Source organism: Colias philodice, chromosome 20 (assembly GCF_061535455.1).
Source record: "Colias philodice isolate Cphi_HAF_F1 chromosome 20, ilColPhil1 Martin Lab GWU primary, whole genome shotgun sequence".
NCBI classification, from domain to species: Eukaryota; Metazoa; Arthropoda; class Insecta; order Lepidoptera; family Pieridae; genus Colias; species Colias philodice.
Genome location: NC_143105.1, coordinates 1,400,292 through 1,420,106, shown reverse-complemented (window position 1 = coordinate 1,420,106; position 19,815 = coordinate 1,400,292). Strand labels below are relative to the sequence as shown.

Genomic DNA, 19,815 nt, shown 5'->3' with positions numbered 1-19,815 from the left:
AAAAAGTAAAATATTGGGTGGCTTATAGGTTTTTTTGGCGGTGGGTATTATTTCCCTATAACCATTAAAAGTTATGTTTTGTGGGAAATTATTTCCCTATATCCATGAACATACATGTGGGAAATAATCTCCCACTTTTGCCGCTTTTGCCCGCGCCTATACTCGTCGATTTTAACACAGGGACAAAAAATAAAAATGCATCATTAAATTTATTATTTATTGAATATGTATGAATTTTTAAATTACTTTTTACTTTACTCAACTTTTTACTTTTTATACCTACTTGGTATCCTTACAGGATAAAGGGAAATATATTCCCACTTGAAGATTTCATGCACGGCTACAGGGTATTAATTTCCCAACATTTTTTTAATCAGAAAAAATAACCCAAAGTAACAGCTTTCGTACGTCATTTTGTTTACATTTGATAAATAACACGTTTTTCTTTACGAATTATAAACAATTGCATATTTACAGGAATTTTTCTGGGCGTAGATCCAAAAACTATCTTGAATTTCGGGAAAAAACGGTCGTTTTAATGAACTTTTTACTTCGATTGTCTACTGACATTCACAGTTGACGTTTAGAAAGAAGTGTTGCTAGAAAAAAATTAAAAGAACTATCTATCTTAAGGTGCGTTCCTTAAATTTTACCGTATCTTTAAAAATACAAAAAATAATAATTAATTTGTGGGCAATGCCGAGGTGGGAAAATAATATCCCCATGGCTTATTAAGGGTTAACATATAGCCTTCCTCAATAAATGGGCTATCTAACACCGAAAGAATTTTTCAAATCGGACCAGTAGTTCCTGAGATTAGCGCGATCAACAAACTCTTCAGCTTTATAATATTGAGTATAAATAAATAAACTTAATGATATGTTTGACCTACGATTTCTCCGAAAGAATTGAATGTGACTGATATCTGTATGTAGATTATATGCCTTAAGGTACCTATTGATAAAATTCGTTCAGTAGATACGAAGCTAGAGCAGTCATCTCCAGATTTTACATCGTAAATCCATTTCAGGCATGGTAATATTTAAAATGCGTAATCTTCTTATATATAAAATTCTCGTGTCACAATGTTAGTCTGCATACTCCTCCGAAACGGGTGGACCGATTCTCATGAAATTTTCTGTGCATATCGGGTAAGTCTGAGAATCGGCCAACATCTATTTTTCATATGTACCACGGGCGAAGCCGGGGCGGACCGCTAGTAATATTATAAAAGTACTGATACTATAAATGCGAAAGATTTTGAGGATGTGTGTGTGTTTGTTACTCTTTCACGCAAATACTACTGAACCGATTACAATGAAATTTAGCACACATATAGAGGGTAACTTGGATTAACGGAAACTTGGATTAAAGAAAAACCCGCATTTTTCTTTGAAAACGCGGGCGAAGCCGCGGGCGGAAAGCTAGTATATTATATTATGGGAACTATATTTTCTATCACCAAAATTTATATTTGTCATCAAGTTGTATCACCTAATAAATAGATCTATCACCACGAAATATTTTCGTTCTCAGATAAACAAATATTATTGCTATAATATACTTATTGCAATACCAAATAAGATGACTTCTTATACATTTTAAGTAAATTATAATAATAGATCTTAAATTGTTATGTACTATTGTAGAATTGCCTTTACACAATATCGTTAACGACACGACATATCGTATCGATGTCGTGTCGTTTTAATATTCGCTTTACGCCCTATGGGGAGAGTGTTATGTTTAAAGCTTTATTCAATTTAGACTTCATCAGAAATTGGCCTATTTATCCTCTAATATAACTTTATATTGAATTAATTTATAAGTTCTAAAGTGAATTAGTAGAAAGTGTTCCTTTATTTGATTATTAATTACTGCTGTTTCAAAGATGTTTGACATTCCTACATATTTGATGATAAAGCCGAGTTTAGTATTTATAAATTTAATATTTTAACGGATTTTAAACGCGATTTATTCATTACTAGCTGTGCTTTGCGATTTTACCCGCTCCTGTTAGTCTTAGCGTGATGATATAATATAGCCTATAGCCTTCCTCGATAAATGGTCTAACAACGTAAGAATTTTTCAAATTGGCCTAGTAGTTCCTAGGATTAGCGCATTCAAACAAACACTTCAGCTTTAATATTAGTATAGAATAGATTATAGATAGGTTTTGAATTTCACTTCGCTTGATATTTTCATCTATTATTGGTTGCGTCTGTTTGCAAATACTTAGGTACCTACCTCAGTGGCTCAATATGGTTTCCACTGAAAATCTGCAGAGAATCTAAGTAAGTAGATACTTCGTGCTTACATTTGTATATCACTGAATGGATTTCCTCGTAAATATTGGTTAGTCCTAACTCGGTTATATGTACAAATTCTATTTCATAGCAACTTTTCTACTTTAGTTGTATCTATTTGATAAAAATGAATCGCAAAATGTGCTGGTAAGAGAATAACTCGAGAACGGCTGAAACGATTTCGTTAATTATTTTTTTATAATATTCCTTAAATACGAGGATGGTTCTTATGGAGAGAAAACGCATGTACCACGGCCACGGGCGATACCGGAGGGACCCCTCAAAACTTTTTTCTTTCTAATAAAGCCGCACTCAAACAGATTGATCCATATGTGAATGCCACAAACAGTTTGAACCGAGCCTAAAAGTTAAAACTAAACCAAAACACTGGACTAAAATTTAACCGAGCGACTCTACAATAGTTTCAAATTAAGGTGTAATGGCCGTAAGCGGTTCGGGTAAATATTTAAACATTTTACAACGTAAAAACGTGTGTACTAATGGTCCAGGCGGGAATTAGGGATAGCTCACGGGCCGTCGGCCATTTTGTGTTGAATTTATACCGCAGTTAATGTATTAGCGGTGGATGTAGACAAAGATAGAACGTATTTGAAGTCCGCAAACAGATTTATTTACCCATAAAAGGTATGAGGAAGTTTCAGTATGTGAAGTATATTCTACTAGCTGTGTTCCGCGGTTCTACCCGCAGTGCTCCGCTCGATTTGGTCTTAGCGATAGCCTTTCTCGATGAATGCCGAATGGGCTAGTGAGGGCAGAGTAGTTCCCGAGAGTACCGCGTTCAAACAAATAAACAATATCTTCAGCTTTATAATATTAGTATAGAAGTATAGATTAGTATGGGTATATCTACATCTATACTAGCCCCTTTGTTGAAATGTGTTTTATTTACAACCTACTGTAAGTAATAGAAATCATAACAACAATCACAATATGCAGATTTCACTCAGCGTTGTAGACGTCCCTTCTCGTTGTCGCTAGAAATGAAGATACCTACAAGTTCTATTATAAAGAGGAAAACTTTGTTTGTTTGATTGTAATGAATAGGCTCATAAACTACTGGACCGATTTTGATGAAATTTGGCACAGATAATCTTTAGATCCTGAGAAAGAACATAGGCTACCTTTTATTGCGAAATATGTACCGCAGGCGAAGCCGGGGCAGACCGCTAGTTGTAAATAAAGCATAATTGTGGCATAAGTAGAAGAAATTCGATTGTTCAAGCGGGATCATGGGTGTCCGGCCGATAGGCTAGGCGTTGTTCTGGCATGGCAATAAGACGCGGGTTCGAATCCCGCCTCATGGACGATTCTTTGTATCCTTTAAAATTTTAAATTCGAAAATTTCTCAGTTATTTTTTTTAACATATAATTATTTGAATTATTAATCCTATAACAAACATACGCACAATGAATACCCGTAGACTAACAATTCATTTTTCAGTATTTATTTGTTAATACAACAGTATTTATAAGTTAATATAAGTAACTTACTATATAGTAGAAACAAACCGCACATAAAACGTTGCGAAATGAAAGAGAGGACGTATATCGTATGCGATAAAACAAAAATTACGTTTATTTTAAAAGGAAAGTGTGCGCGATTTCGTCTGCTTTATTCTAAGTAAAATGTCATAAAACAGCACGGCTAGGGCTGGCTCACAGCTGGAAATTACTCTCTAGTAGTTAGTTAGTAGTTAGTATTAGTTAGTGTCTCTACAAACTAACAGAAAATCAATGCAGTCAAGATAAAAGGTGTCTTTTTAAATGTTAATACTAGTTTAGTATTATATTATCTGTGCTTGTAGATTAAATAGACTAGAAAATTCACAAATACTGAGCGACTGAAGAAGTTTACTGTAGCTTAATTTTAATGTTACATTTAACTTCAAAAGGATTTACATTTACAAAATAAATTTAAGATAAATAGATTACATATTATACGGCTGATTAAAGATCAAATATTAACTTTTTTAACATAATTTATATATTTTACGCTATTGTTCGTCTACGTACCTATATTTATACTGCTCTATATTCTAACTAACTTTAGTCCAAGGTTTCACCCGAGTCGAAAAAGGAATACCCGCATAGTTCCTGTTCCTTGGAATTTCCGGGATAAAAACTATCGTTTGTCGGGTCTCAAACTATATTTTTACCAAATTTCATAAAAATCGGTACAGCAATTTAGGCAACAAATTGAGACAAACGGAGAGACAGTTATTTTGGCATTTATAATATTAGTAGAGATTTACCAGACCATATCGGAGAGCGCCAAATTTTGCCTGCATGCGAATTGCAAAGCTATGAATAGGTATTTTTTTTTGTAATTTCTCGAAAGTGACAGCCCTACACGACTCACGAGACGCTAGTATTAAGATTATATTACGAGTGTGGAACACCGCCCATAAGTCACGTCCGTATTTGCATTTCAAATAAACAGATATGAAAATGAAGAGATTTTAAATTTTTTAACGTACGTATCATCTTTTATTGCCTCTTAGTTTTATTGCTTTCTTTCTTGGTGGTATGATGATAGATAAAAGATAAATAGTGATTTTAATACAATTTTAGTGGATTACTACGGTAATATGATGTAGGTCTTATTATTGTTAGAGCTCGCAAATAAGAGTTCCAAGTACTATTATACTATTATTTGAGAAAAAAACACTCATTATGTTATAAACTATGATGTTAAAATTTTATTTATCATAGAGATGGTAGTAAATACATTATTAAGAAGGCTGATTTTGTAAAAAAAATACGGAAGCATTCACTCAAACAACACACACACACATAAATATTTCCTACCATTGTCTACAATACAAGGCGTAAATTGGCTAAGATCCACCACATAGCCAAATACGTGTTAGAAGACACTCCAAACTTTTAAATTCTGGAACATTCCATAACAATGTTTGGAAATTCATTGTAACATAATTCAATCACAAGCCTTAAATACATAAACGAATTTAATTATTTATACGCTTTCGTTATTTTTCCAATTGTATCAGCTCATAGGTGTCAATAGGCGTTTATTTGTAAAGCCTTCGATGTATACACTGCTTTAAATTATTGGTGAGGTGAGGTCGTTAACCCAACCAAAATAGCGAGAGAATAATTTTATTGTACGGTCGGGGCTCGGTAATAAGACTTCCGTGGAGGGACAAAGACGCCTCCGTAGCTTTGCTTGCTGCGAAAGAGTTTGCTATAGCAAGATAGCATTCATTATGACTTCAGGATTGGATAGTGGTTTAGCAAATTGCATAATTTCCCTATGTATGGGCATTCATTACAATAAAACAAGGTCACTCGATTCATTCAACCTATCTACTTGAATTTTTTTGTGGTTAAAAGATTCCATACTCCAATTTAATTTGAAATATTGTATACTAGCGACCCGCCCCGGCTTCGCACGGGTGCAATGCTGATACTAAATACACTACAGAAAAACTGTGAACGTTGTATTCACAGATCACAGAAACTGTTGTATTGTATTATAAAAACATAGCGGCCCGCTCCGACTTCGTACGGGTATAAAATAGATAGCCGGGCGGCCGGCCGGTACCGCCGCAAACGCTACGTCCCGCAATTTTTAAATCTGTAATATATATAATATCTTCGAAAATATTCACTTAAATCATACGGTGTAAAGGGCCATATAGATCTATATTAAATGAACAATGTATTCAAGGTATTTAATTGGTTAAGGATTAATGCTGTATTGGTTAAAATCACATCGAAAATTAGCCATTATTTGTAGTAAAAAGTAAATGACAAAAAAAAGTTATTGTGGGTTATCCATAAGAGATAGACATATTTTACCATCGCGGACTTTTCTGTAGACCTTTTCAATGTGTATAATAGTTAGTACATTATTTTCATAAAACTCGTAGGGTTCAGCCTGCGTTTGCAATGTAAGCGGAAAAAATGTAATTTTTTACGACATCACATTAGAAACCTCAAAAATAACAGTACTTCTCCACTATTTAATGGATGTTATTATACATATAAACCTTCCTCTTGAATCACTCTATCTATTAAAAAAACCGCATCAAAATCCGTTTCGTAGTTTCAAAGATTTAAGCGTACAAAGGGACATAGGGACATAAGGACATAGGGACAGGGAAAGCGACTTTGTTTTATACTATGTAGTGATTCAATTCAATTGTTACTCATCGAATATCTTTACAAATAATTATGCTCTGATGGCAATTTTAGATTGGACTAAGTTCCGCCCACGACTTTGTACGTGCATCCCCGTTTTTCCCCGTTCCCGCAAGAATTTCGGGAAATCCTTTCTTAGCGGATGCCTACGTCCTAACATCTACCTGCATGCCAAATTTCAGTCCAATACGTCCAGTGGTTTGGGCTGTGCGTTGATAGATCACTATATCAGTCACCTTATATATATATATATATATATATGTAGATAAGGGAATAAGAATAACCAACAGGATCGACAAAAATGTATAAGACTAGAATAAATACTAAGTTTCGTTTGACCTTCACCCTTTGTAAAAGTTTAAATATCCAGCTAAAGCCTATAAAAGAAAAAGTTTATAGGCTTATACTTTCAGAGCCTTCAAATAAAACTAGTGTTATGGTCCTAGTCTTGGTCCTAGTCAATACAAAATAAAGTTAATAGTTCAATTGACATCTATATAGTGGCATTGTATGCTAATCGTACTTTTTATTAAGAGAGATTCTAGATTACTCTAACCTTCCCAAAACTGCAGCGAATAAAATATATTGTTGACGGTCATGAGTAAAGTACATCACATAATCATCTTTGAGTCCTATGGTTTGCCTTTTTATGTAAAAATTACTGGAATTCCATTTTAACCAAAGATTATTACCCTTTTCATAAGCCTTTTATAGATACACTCTATTAATGAGTTCACGGAAAGAAGATGCTTTGAAACTTCACCGAACATGTAGATAGCCAATAAATATGTTATTATATATAAATTTTATATTTAACTCAGTATTATATTCTAACCAATTGAGCTATCAGGTTTCTTGCTAGCTCTTCTGTTCAGGAATTCACTCAACTATCAGTAGATTCACAAGAAATAGCTACAAAAGACCTCCTGGAAACAGATCGATTTTATGTCACACTAACGACACGCTCCGACTTCACTTGAAAAGTTTATCCATCTACAACTTGGCTTTTGGTAAAAATAATACATGGTTTAAAGTTTAAAGTTCGGGAATACGATCTTGAAATAAGTATCACATTTCGTGCAGTAGTTTTTTGGGATCGGTTTACAAACAGACAGTAAACAGATGGTAGCACTTGACACCAATTTGATTACACACCTACGTTTTTATTTCTTTAGAAATCATTTCTCTTATAATTTTTCTCCTATTTCAATAAAACAATAAACAGTTCATATATTTTTCAGTCCCAGAAAAACTATTGAAGGGATTTTGCATACAATCTTCAATACAGATGGCCTGAAACAACATTCACAACCCATGACATTCAATCCGGATGCCATTGATAAAACTAGCCTAGCTGTTACCCGCGGCTTCAATCGCTTATATTACTCTCTAGCCACCTAACTGTGTGCATACATAAAAATAATACCTTTAAAATCTCTCTGTTGCGACGCGGACGTGAAAGAAACGTAACAAACAATCAAACACACTTTCACATTTATTATATTATAAATAAAATATGGATGATGATATACATACACAAATGCACAGTTATGCACGATAAATCTCGCAAAATATTAACAGATAAAATGCCGCTTAAAAATATACAACTGTTGACATTTACCGTTCAACTTGATTGAATATTCGTGCTTCGCAAATTTGATCGGAGAGGCGAAATGCGCTTAGAAAGATCCCCGACTGGCTTTTAGCCCCAAACTTCCTTCCACACTGAAAAATGAACTAGGATTTTTGAAGTGAGCACCCTAAGTCGCTTCTGATCTGCATAGATATAGAACTCGGCTGGATACGATAAATACGGTTTATTTTTCATGCGAAATTGAAAACGCATGAAAGTCAGGATAAAGGTTACGTTAAAGAAGCCTTTGACTGGCTAGTCATAACATAACATCGGATTCAGCAAAACATAAATTTAAATTTTAAATCCTTCAAAATCAATAAACTAACTAAGTCGCAATAAGTTCAATTCCATAAAACGATTATACGTAATAATGATCCATATTAATGGAGTATCATTAAATACAATTTAAAAATAATATGAAACTTGGAATATATAATATATTAATACAGGATATATTGTATTAGTAACATAAGCATTTGCAGCATATACCTACAAGTTGAAGGTTTTGAGTTAGATTTTTAAAAATAGTCTCAACTTATTTCGCTAAAAATATTTATTAAAAGAAGTATCATCCTAAGCGTCTTAAATTCAATAATAAAAAAAATCGAAATAATTCCCAAATCAAATTACAAAAACAAATTCGAACAAAACACATAGAACTTTCCAGAATCTCTTTGTAACATGTAAATGGACTCGATAAAGCTACATCGATTTAAAACTTGCAAAAAACTTACTCGCAAGGTCGTCTATTACTATTCACAGCGGAGTGTTTTTTATTTGAATATTTTTCTAATAATCCACCGTTCGTATAAGCATTGGAACGCATTGGAATATATTGGAACACATTGGAACACATTGCTTATCGATTCTTCGGGTATTTACCAGATTTTTGTGGAATACAACGTTATATTTGTGTTTCTGTTCGATGTTAGGGGTAAAGAGATACATAATGCGCTACAATTTCCTTTTAAATAATAGAAAAATATTAACTTTTAAGAAATTTTCGACACAGTAGCAATTTGATTAATGAACCTAATTTATTGCACTACCTCCTGAGCGGATTTAATTCCAACTACTAAAGAAGTAGTTAATATGGTATTCAATAATGAGTTATTATATATTCATACATCAAGAGATATGAGATATAAGGTTAAAAAAAGGCCGTGTGTGCCGGGCCGAGTATACGTGTCAGAAGTGAAACTTCTTTGGCAAGATTCAAAGATACTTTGGTATCTTTGAATTGTCGCCTTACTCCATGACGTGACAGTATTGCCATGATGCGACCACTTTCACTGTTTCACTTCAATAATAAGTTATTCCTAGATATCATATCTATATTTTGCAGGTGCAGTCCCTATGTAGAGTCTCAGTATTTGCTGATTACCTAACCATTAAATTCTTTGGTATGCATAGTGCATAGCTGTGGAACATTAGCCCGTTATTTGAAATATACTTTTAGCATAATAAAAACAGTAGTAGATTTATTTTAAAACGAACTTCAGATTTCCTTTTATTTCATTGAACGTTGAAAGAATTGCTCTCTATTGGATTAGGACAAAAAGTAACATTACTTTTATCAATATTTAAAAATATGTTTTCTTAAATTTTTATTCTAAGTCCTATAGAAAGCAGAAGATATAAAAGACATAGTATTACATCATAAAATATATTTAGAAACAACGTAAACACGATTTTATCCTAATAATTCGATCACATACATTTTTACTACTTAAATGATTCATGGAAACATTTTTATACGTTCCTGACCATTCCGTGTACAAAACAGTTGGTGGGCTGCTTTATTTCGGTAATACTAATTCAATAAAAGTTATGCGAGGGTGTATTTATTAGATTGCCGCGTAAAACCCTTCTGGTATATTTCTTTTTTCAGGTAAATTTCTTTTGGCAGGTTCTTCATATGAGTTATAAGGCAGGATGTGCTCACGACAAACGACGACCACGGTAAAGTTGCAAGTAATAAATCATTTGTAATTTTTAATACTTGCCGCAGCTTCGCCCTCGTTCCCGTGGATTTTTTGGCGGCCTTATCGCTACAAGCGATCTCAACCAGACAAGCTAGTTAATGACTTTTTAATAAATACTCAAGATAAATATTTGCGTTTTATTTATCACGACTCTTATTATTTCCCTATACCTATAAGGAAAGACACTTCTTGAGACATACGCACACGATTGATATAAAATTGCATAACGACTTGATATTAAATAAAATTTTAGTTCAGCATTGCGCATACAAGATAATAATCCAGATTCAGTTTACGGCACCGGTATGACCACGTAAGTCGATAAGCGTCCATTGTTTATTATTGCATGAAATAGTAAATTCATAAAACTCGATTCCACCTTTATCTTGCACAATTTATTGAGCCGAATAAAGCAGCTATCCCAATACGGGGACTTCGCTCGAATCCCGAGTGATTTCACACCTCATTTGCTGCGAAAAAAGATTTTTCGTTCCGCCGTTTTAAACGGATAATAGGTTAGGTTAGGTCAGTTTCTCCCCATTGTCCTACTTCTATATATTTTACGAGACGGTCCGTCAAATGCTTTTTTATCGGCAGCTACATCTGGTTATAAAATTTGGGCTTTTGTCGAACTACTTTATGCTAAATTAATTTCTGACACGAAAGGAACTTAGAGAACTAGAATTATTGTATGTGTGTCTTGTTGCGGCACAGATAGCTAATCAATCATACATACCTAGTAGCCTACCCCGGCTTCTTCCGTGATTGATTATATAGCCTATTTCACTATTAGCACTCAGGGATCACATGCAATCCAAAGGTGAAATTATTTTGAAATTGGTCTTGTAGTTTCTGAGATTGGCGTGTCCAAACATTTTTTTTTTTTTTATTAATGAATAAATTGTATTGTAAATTTGACCTCCCTATCGCATTGGGTAAACTGTAATGGTAGGAATGGTTTTATATAAATAAATAAATAAAATAAATATTCAGCTCTATATTGTCAGTATAGAAGTACAGATTATATTATATGAAATGATCGTTTCTTATGATAAACTTTACACGACTATAAAAACATTCAAGACTTATAAATATTTATCAAACCTCCCGTGGCCACTATCAGAACCGGCAACACAGGGCAATTTCATTTTACAGCTTGTTTTATTTTCCATTTGAATACCGTATCTTCATCATAAATCCATAACAATCCATTTCGTATAAACTTCAACAATGGCGACGGTTCGTTTCAATAATATTAAATTACCTGAACATTAATTAAGTTTTACTTATTCCTGGCTCGTGATTTAAACCGCGCGTGATTTGAAAAGCAATTAAACTGAAGGAAAACAAAACATAAGTTCATTAAAATCAATTAATTTCTATAACAACATGTGACTTCTATGAGAATTATGATCGTTACTTTAAAAACAAGTTACATAAATAAAACAAAATAAAAATTATAATAAACATATTTATTGCCATCAAACATAAAATACCTGAATCTTCATTTGTGAGCGCTCTGGTTCGTAAACAAGAACATTTGAAAGTGAGAAGTAGCAACACCATCAATTTGCCGCCAAAAATATGCGCCATCTTGTTTACATTGGCGCCAAATGTCACTAGTGTCAATCCATGTTATCGAGTTACCTGAAACAAAAAAGGAAATTTAATTTAAAAATAATATCATGATAAAAATGTTAAATTTTTGAATGCCAAATGCACATATTTATAGACCGTAATATTTGCTTTAACAGTTTTTCATTATTTTTATGTATCATGTTGTTTAAAATTGTATTGTTTTATTGTTGTTCAATAAAAATATTTTATAAAAATATGATTAATATGATATTTGAAACACGTATACGAAATGTAAATAAATTTTTATTGGAAGCTACTTTTAAACTATTTAATAAGTATATATTTTATTGGGTTAGTGTTATAATTTCAATATATGTAGGTCTCTCTACATAGTCTAAGTTCTTAACTATATTTGGTGGTAGTTTTATTTTTCAACAACGTAGTTTAAGATATAGTCTTATATTCGTCTTTAAAGCAACCTAATATTTACGAGAGAATGTATCTATGTTTGTAAATTGAATATTAAACGTATACTTTTAAAGCGTGATTTCAAGCTGGTTTATAAAAAAAGTTCTTTAACTTTATCCGTACTTTTGAACATTTAAAAAAAAGGTTATTACTTTATTCTATACTATACTAATTATAACTAACTATAGAAAAATGAACCCTAAGACGAAAATAAACGAAACGTCAGATGGATGCAACACAAAATTTTTATTAAGAAACTTTATTACTCGCCTTACGTCCCAACTAATTACTTAAGTGCTTGTGAACAAAAACGAGTAAACTCGGAGCTAGATTAAAATGAAAACAATCTGCAGAAAAAGCCTTTCCGCGAATTGAGTTATCTTACTACTAGTACGCTTTTATATTTCACTAGAAAAGCTTTATTTACAAGCGTTTTTGTTTTGCACTGTATCTTTTATGTACACAATACAAATAGCGGCTTGTGCATTAAAAACAATATTTTAATTGAGTTAAAAATGTTAAAATACATTTAATTATTAAGTTGTCAATTAACGACTTGTTATAATCCCGATTTGCGTAGCGACAAAATATGATAATATTATAACGCTACGTATATCTCGTAGGCGCTACGGAATAGAGCTACGACGTAGCCGTAGCGCTACAACCTTGTGATACGGGAAATCTGTATTACGTTATTACTGATTGTGTGTAAGATACTTTGCTATTTCGTGTGCGTAAACATCATTTAAATTTTAAAGTAATAAGAGCTTATTGTAAAACCAAACATTACTATTACAGAAAATATATAATTTCTTAGAGGAAATGCGCCCTTTTTTTTCATAAAATTGAGAAAATAATTATTTACACCCTTTACTATATGCTAAGTTTTTCACTTATCACATAATATCATTATCATCACCATCATCATTCATCACTTATCACATATGAAGTATAAAATACAAGACCTATATTACGAAAATTACCCACTAATCCCTTAACCCACCAGTTAATAAAATATATTTCACAGAAAAAAAAATACATATAAATTTTGACACGTGCTAAAAATTTTCAACGCAACAGTAACGTTAAAATTTTATCTCGCGCCGCACATTAAAAATAATAGTGTAGTCATGAATTTTTGCGTCCGCCGGGTATCGCACGAACACGCGCGGCAAATATATGTTAATGCGGACTATCACGGACTGACAGAGGCCGTTATTTGCATTGTATTGAATCGAGGTGGGCTGGGTTTGGCTGTAGTGCTGGCGGATTGCAACGGGTAATATATTTTTATAAAAAATATTCGAACGTTAATTAGATTTCATTTTATAACGTACAAGAGTTTAAAACGCTAAGAGTTTTTTTTTTTATTATAATATGTTACAATATGTTTGGCACCAACCTAAAAAAAACGTAACATAATTTCATTCTATTTATTCTTTAAATTGGTAATTTTTAAAATCAATAAATTAATCAAACACATAATATATTCAACGCTTCTAGAAAAAATGAAATAACTGTATAAAAAATATTATTACAGATTTTCCTAGTAACTCCGATACAAGCTGACAATGATCGACATAATACTTATACAAAACATTAATGAACATAATATATCTTATTTCAATCAATAAACACACACGTGCATATTACTAGCCGCTTGCCCCGGCTTCGCTTGAATTAACCCGAAAGAATTTAAGCCTAATTTTCAAGATCTGATCATTATTTCCGAAGACTAAGACAAACATATAAAATTAAGAAACCCTTTACAATTTTAGATGCTCAATTGCTCATATATGCTCGCTTTGACTTTTTTGCAAGTTTCTCGAAGTTATTATTCTAATCCTAGACAAGGCATATTAAAACAAAATTCATTAAAATCCGTACAGTTGTTCTTCAGTTATAAGTGGTGAAACTAACACGACTCTCTTTTATACACGAACTAGCTTTCCACCCGCGGCTTCGCCCGCGTTTTCAAAGAAAAACCCGCATAGTTCCCGTTCCCGTTTCCCGGATTTCCGGAATAAAACCTATCCCATGTGTTAATCCAAATTACCCTCTATATGTGTGCTTAATTTCATTCTAATCAACACAACAGTACAGTTAGTAACAAACACACACATACACATCCTCACAAACTTTCGCATTTATAATATTAAGGGCTTTAGCCACAGCAAATTAGATTCAGAATCGTCGATCAGATCGAATAATTCGTGTAGTTTTGAAAGTTACTACAGTTATTCCTAAAGGTGTCCCGATGAATATACTAAAAGCCCCCGAGGGAGGGACACAAGCCGGCGGCGGGGGAGGGGGGGAAAGGTCTCTTTTTCAAGGTTTTTGCTTGTAACTCGAATTTTTTTTATAATATCTCTTTAGTGACTTCTACATTAATTATCTACATTAAATTTCCTATAAATTACGTCTCAACATTTTTACTGTACGATCAATACTTTAGGAGATACAGAGTATTAAAGGTAAGAAAAATAAGAAACAACATAGTTTTACAAATTTTAATTATAGAAAGAAATAACATCTTTTTTTGCACGAGTATGCCGACTTATTAGTCAAATTGTGTTTCATCTTCGTCATCTTTATCACTAACATCGATAGGGGGTCCATTAGTACAAGCTCCTAGGCAGCCGTTACAGATAAGACTACACATAATGCCCGCTTTTCGGCAACTGCATTTTCCGGAACATCCACTTTTACATCGGCAAAAAATTGAATTTAACAACGCTTCAGGAGCAGGAGGATCCAAGGTCATGATTGGTTCTAAGTATCCATCGACTCTTCGCTTCCAACCCCATATTTCAGGAGGCAGTTGGTTCCCAAGCCACTCCTGTACTTGATGGAATACTCTGTAGGCGTGATATTTTGCTGACCCTTTGGTAGGGGGGAGGGAAGAAAGATCCGGTTTGGGCTTGGTACAAGATTTCAGAAAAACTGTGAATCGATGTCTGTTGATCTCAGACTGAGTACAGGGCGCTCGGTATACTGCAAGAAACATTTTTTCTCCGGCTTCTGCTATAACCTCCTGAGTTGACGTTGGGTCATAAAATACAGTTGCTGTTTCCTTTAGTGACGGCTTTTGATCAAAGATCTTGATAATTGATGTTTTTCCCTTCCTGTAAATAGCTGAGGTTGTATCACACCCACTGAAACTACTTCTTCCCTCCCCCTTACCAAAGGGTCAGCAAAATATCATGCCTACAGAGTATTCCATCAAGTACAGGAGTGGCTTGGGAACCAACTGCCTCCTGAAATATGGGGTTGGAAGCGAAGAGTCGATGGATACTTAGAACTAATCACGACCTTGGATCCTCCTGCTCCTGAAGCGTTGTTAAATTCAATTTTTTGCCGATGTAAAAGTGGATGTTCCGGAAAATGCAGTTGCCGAAAAGCGGGCATTATGTGTAGTCTTATCTGTAATGGCTGCCTAGGAGCTTGTACTAATGGACCCCCTATCGATGTTAGTGATAAAGATGACGAAGATGAAACACAATTTGACTAATAAGTCGGCATACTCGTGCAAAAAAAGATGTTATTTCTTTTTATAATTAAAATTTGTAAAACTATGTTGTTTCTTATTTTTCTTACCTTTAATACTCTGTATCTCCTAAAGTATTGATCGTACAGTAAAAATGTTGAGACGTAATTTATAGGAAATTTAATGTAGATAATTAATGTAGAAGTCACTAAAGAGATATTATGAAAAAAATTTCGAGTTACAAGCAAAAACCTTGAAAAAGAGACCTTTCCCCCCCTCCCCCGCCGCCGGCTTGTGTCCCTCCCTCGGGGGCTTTTAGTATATTCATCTGGACATCTTTAGGAATAACTGTAACAACTTTCAAAACTACACGAATTATTCGATCTGAATAAATTAATTTTCCCATACTACTTGGTCTAGTAGTGCAAACAAATGCATCCTGTCATCCTATATGTAAATAATACAAATGTACTAAGGGAAAGTTGCTCCACTTAATTTTTAAAAATTAAATCATTCGTATGCATAATTTAATATTCGTAATAAGTACCAAAAATGACAATTTGAAACAATTTTCGTGAAAATTACACCGGGTGATTTTTTTTTATCAGTACACAAAATTTGCGAATACTTTCTATTGATATCTTCAACTTCATGTTTATATAACTGATCAACTTTTACAAAGAAATTTGGACGAAATATAAAAAAAAATAAGCTTTCCATACAAAATGTATAACTCTATACATTTTTTTCGACCTAAGTTTCTTAGTGAAAGTTGTTCAGTTTAACTAATAAAACGGATAAACAAATTTTGTATATAATAAAAAAAATGTAATGTTTGTGTTAAAAAATTATAAAATAGAAAAATACGCAAATGAAAACAAAAGATATTTATTTCTGACTAGCTTCCGCCCGCGATTCCGTCCGCGCGGATGTCGGTCTTCGCGTCTGCTACAGATTTATTATATTATGTATAATATAAAGATTTATATTAATAAACCTAATTAATCTTTTGCTAGCATTCTGATGCTTTATCGGTTGCACTGGATTTATCTCTTTTTTTTTTCAATCGCTTGAATGATATAGGATGGGTCCTTGATGGGCATCGAATGCTGAAGTCTCGAATCAATCAATTCTGACAGTAGGCAATTTATGTAAAATCTTGATAATGGTCCATCATTTTATTTTGCCTAAACGTTACATTATTTTTTATATATTCTATATTTAACGAATGATTCACTCCAGTCTAAACAGCAAATAAGCAGACTTTTGCTTCTGCAACGTTTAGTTGCACAAGCAGAAGTCTGCTTATTTGTATTTCAAAAGTGTTATTTTTTGCATTGTATTTCAAATATTAATTTTTTTTATTTTTAACCGCATCTTCCGCATTCATGTCTTTTGCCGGAATAAGACATTTAACTTCTACTAGTCCCATTTTCCCTTTTTGATATGTAAAAAGAGTGGATATGTAAGAGGAGTGTATAAAGTAAATTTTTTAGATATTTCTCGTTATACTTTTAAAAAGTTATTATTGTCATTTTGCTCATTAGGTAAAGTAATTTCGATATCAGTTTTAAGTTTTTTGATACCTGCAATAATAACGTCATAATCGCCTGCACATACTTAACGATTACACCCTGTATACAATCCACCATCCACATTCATAATGTTTTCCTGTCCTCCTCTCCTTTACGCTGTTCACCGATACATTTTAAATGAGTAAATCTGCTACCACTGAAGGATGTTTCATTGTGATCAGCAAATTTTCACCACTGTTGTCGATTATTTGTTTTTCATTTTTAATCAGCAATTGGGAATCATCAGTTTTGTTTTTTGCAGATTGGTGATGTACCCTAACAATACGTCGAAAAGGGAAAGCATCAACGAATTATCGTTTTCGTCCTCTTTTTTTATTCTTCGCGTCTCTGTTACTTGTGTTTGTTTAGTTCTCAACACCCACTGAATTTTCTATGTTATTGTGATCTTCCATTACATCTGAGTTTTGATCATGTGATGATAATCCATTCGTTTTAATATTGGTACTTAGAGTTGGTGGACTAAACTAGAAATGGCGGACTAAATTTGTCAGCGCGTCTGTAAGATCAGAATATAAAACCAACATCCTGTATTTAAGTTACAAATTTAATAATCAAACAACATGCCGCTACGTTGAAAATGACTAGAAGAAAAAATTAAAACACCTCGGCATATAATTTTGGAGTAAACAAATCATTTTCCCCGTATGGGGATTTCCCCGGATGAACTTGGGAAGTTCAAGTTCTCAATACAAGTCTATATTATATTTCGTATTTCTCAAACGAAAAATAAACATTTTTGGAACTTCAAAAAAAATATATTATAAGAAAATTTATGAGCTTACTTTAGTTTTAAAGAAATATACATCCCTTTACTGACATCCCGTAAAATAAAGAAATTGTCACCAATCACCTTTGCAATCTATTTGGTTTCATTAACTTTATGTTCGAAGAGAATTTTTTTCTAGTAGTTACACGCGTATTTTTTTCGTTTATTTTCCATATCGAAATCAAATGTTTAAAAATACGAATATTTGCACAAAACTAAGATAAAAATAATCAATTAACAAAAATATTAAATTTAATGAAGTAGAGCAACTTTCACTTCGGTATGAAGGAAAATCGAGCGTAGAGCACACGTCAGAACGCTCCGGCCCAAGGAGCGCGACTAAAGAAATTCGCTAGGATTAATTTTCCTAATTATTTAAAATATTTTTTTAATATTTAAAGAATTATCAAAATTCAAAAAAAAAATTTTTAAAGGATTAATACTCATTGGTCTTCAACCAACTTGAATAAATTAATGGAAAAAATAACTTTTAGCAGTATTTATCAATAGATTTTGTAAGGCAAAAAATGGGAAATTTAATGAATTTATAACGTTCTAATTAGGAAAATCATAAGTTTTTCGGCAATTGTATTCAGCAGTTTTTAATAACGACTATATAAGGATAATAATGCGCTGATCAGATTGTATAAATTGTAATCGGTTGCACTTGCAACGTAGTGAGTGCACAAACTTAGCTCGAAATGTCTTTGGGGGAAAGAGACTTATCTTGAAGGCCTGATTAAGGTAACATAAAGTAACTTTATAAATGTGAAAAAATTCACGCGCATTGCGTATATAACACTAATTGATAAACAAGAAAAAAAAATCAGTTTATCATTTCATTAGCCGGGAAAAAATTGTCAAATAACTTGTTGAAAACGCAATTTTGCTAGACTGCAGCCTTAATAGTAGGATATAGATGATAGTATACATATGAACCATATAACTTATATAGCAGAGTCGAGCTTATTAAAGCTTCAATGAGAAGCTAGTAAGCATCGTAATCTATCAACTGTCACACAGCTACATATTGCAGGATAAAAACAATAGGACAGACATGATTTCTCGTCATTTAGAATGGCCAGGGGGAAATATACACTATAGGCATGGATTACCCCTGGATTAATACCCCGTCTGGGTTGAAGTATTACAATAAGAATGTATTAAAAACCCCGTCTGGTAGTTGTAGTAAAGTATTTTATTTACAGATCTTCGGTATTATACTTTATTTTTAGATAATACCTACTAGGTTATTTCTGTAAAAAATAACACATCTTTTAATATTCATCTTTAAAAATAAACAAGGATTAATAAAACAGAACGTTTAACAGAGCGTGTGTGCTGAGCACACGTGTCAGAAGTAAAACTTCTTTGGCAAAATTCATTGATAACAAGATGGTCGAATTACTCCATGACGTGACGGTATTGCCATGAAATTGAATTAATGTTACTCTCAACGCGCCTAAACAAGTTTCACTTCAAAACTTTATTGCTTTTATCAAATAAATATATAACAAAAACACAAAACTATTTAGTATTTATCCAATATTTAAACAGTAGAGCTCAAATATTAACTCGATAATGACTCAATCGACAACAAACTAAAAATGTATTCAACACTATTAAAAATGTACATTAACCAATACCAATCGCAAACCAATTAACAAAATAACCGATTGTTTGAAGCCTGCAGCCTGCTTATACGATATATGTTAATATTCGCTATCACGCGCTGACAGCGACTCGCTATTTGCATCGTATTGAATACTGAGGAAGCAATGTGGGGTGAGAGTGAGAGCGGGAACTCAA

General features: G+C 32.9%; 1 protein-coding gene across 2 annotated transcripts in view; it reads right to left on the bottom strand.

Annotated features, from left to right (window-relative positions):
- Window positions 1-19,815, bottom strand: part of LOC149479258 (neural cell adhesion molecule 1-like) — a 129,581-nt gene that overhangs the window by 102,524 nt on the left and 7,242 nt on the right. For both annotated transcript variants that reach the window (XM_089707828.1, XM_089707829.1), the window contains exon 2: window positions 11,609-11,759. In XM_089707828.1, the coding sequence (XP_089563954.1) occupies window positions 11,609-11,705 (97 nt within the window). In that variant the 5' untranslated portion in view covers window positions 11,706-11,759. The remainder of the gene's footprint in view (window positions 1-11,608; window positions 11,760-19,815) is intronic.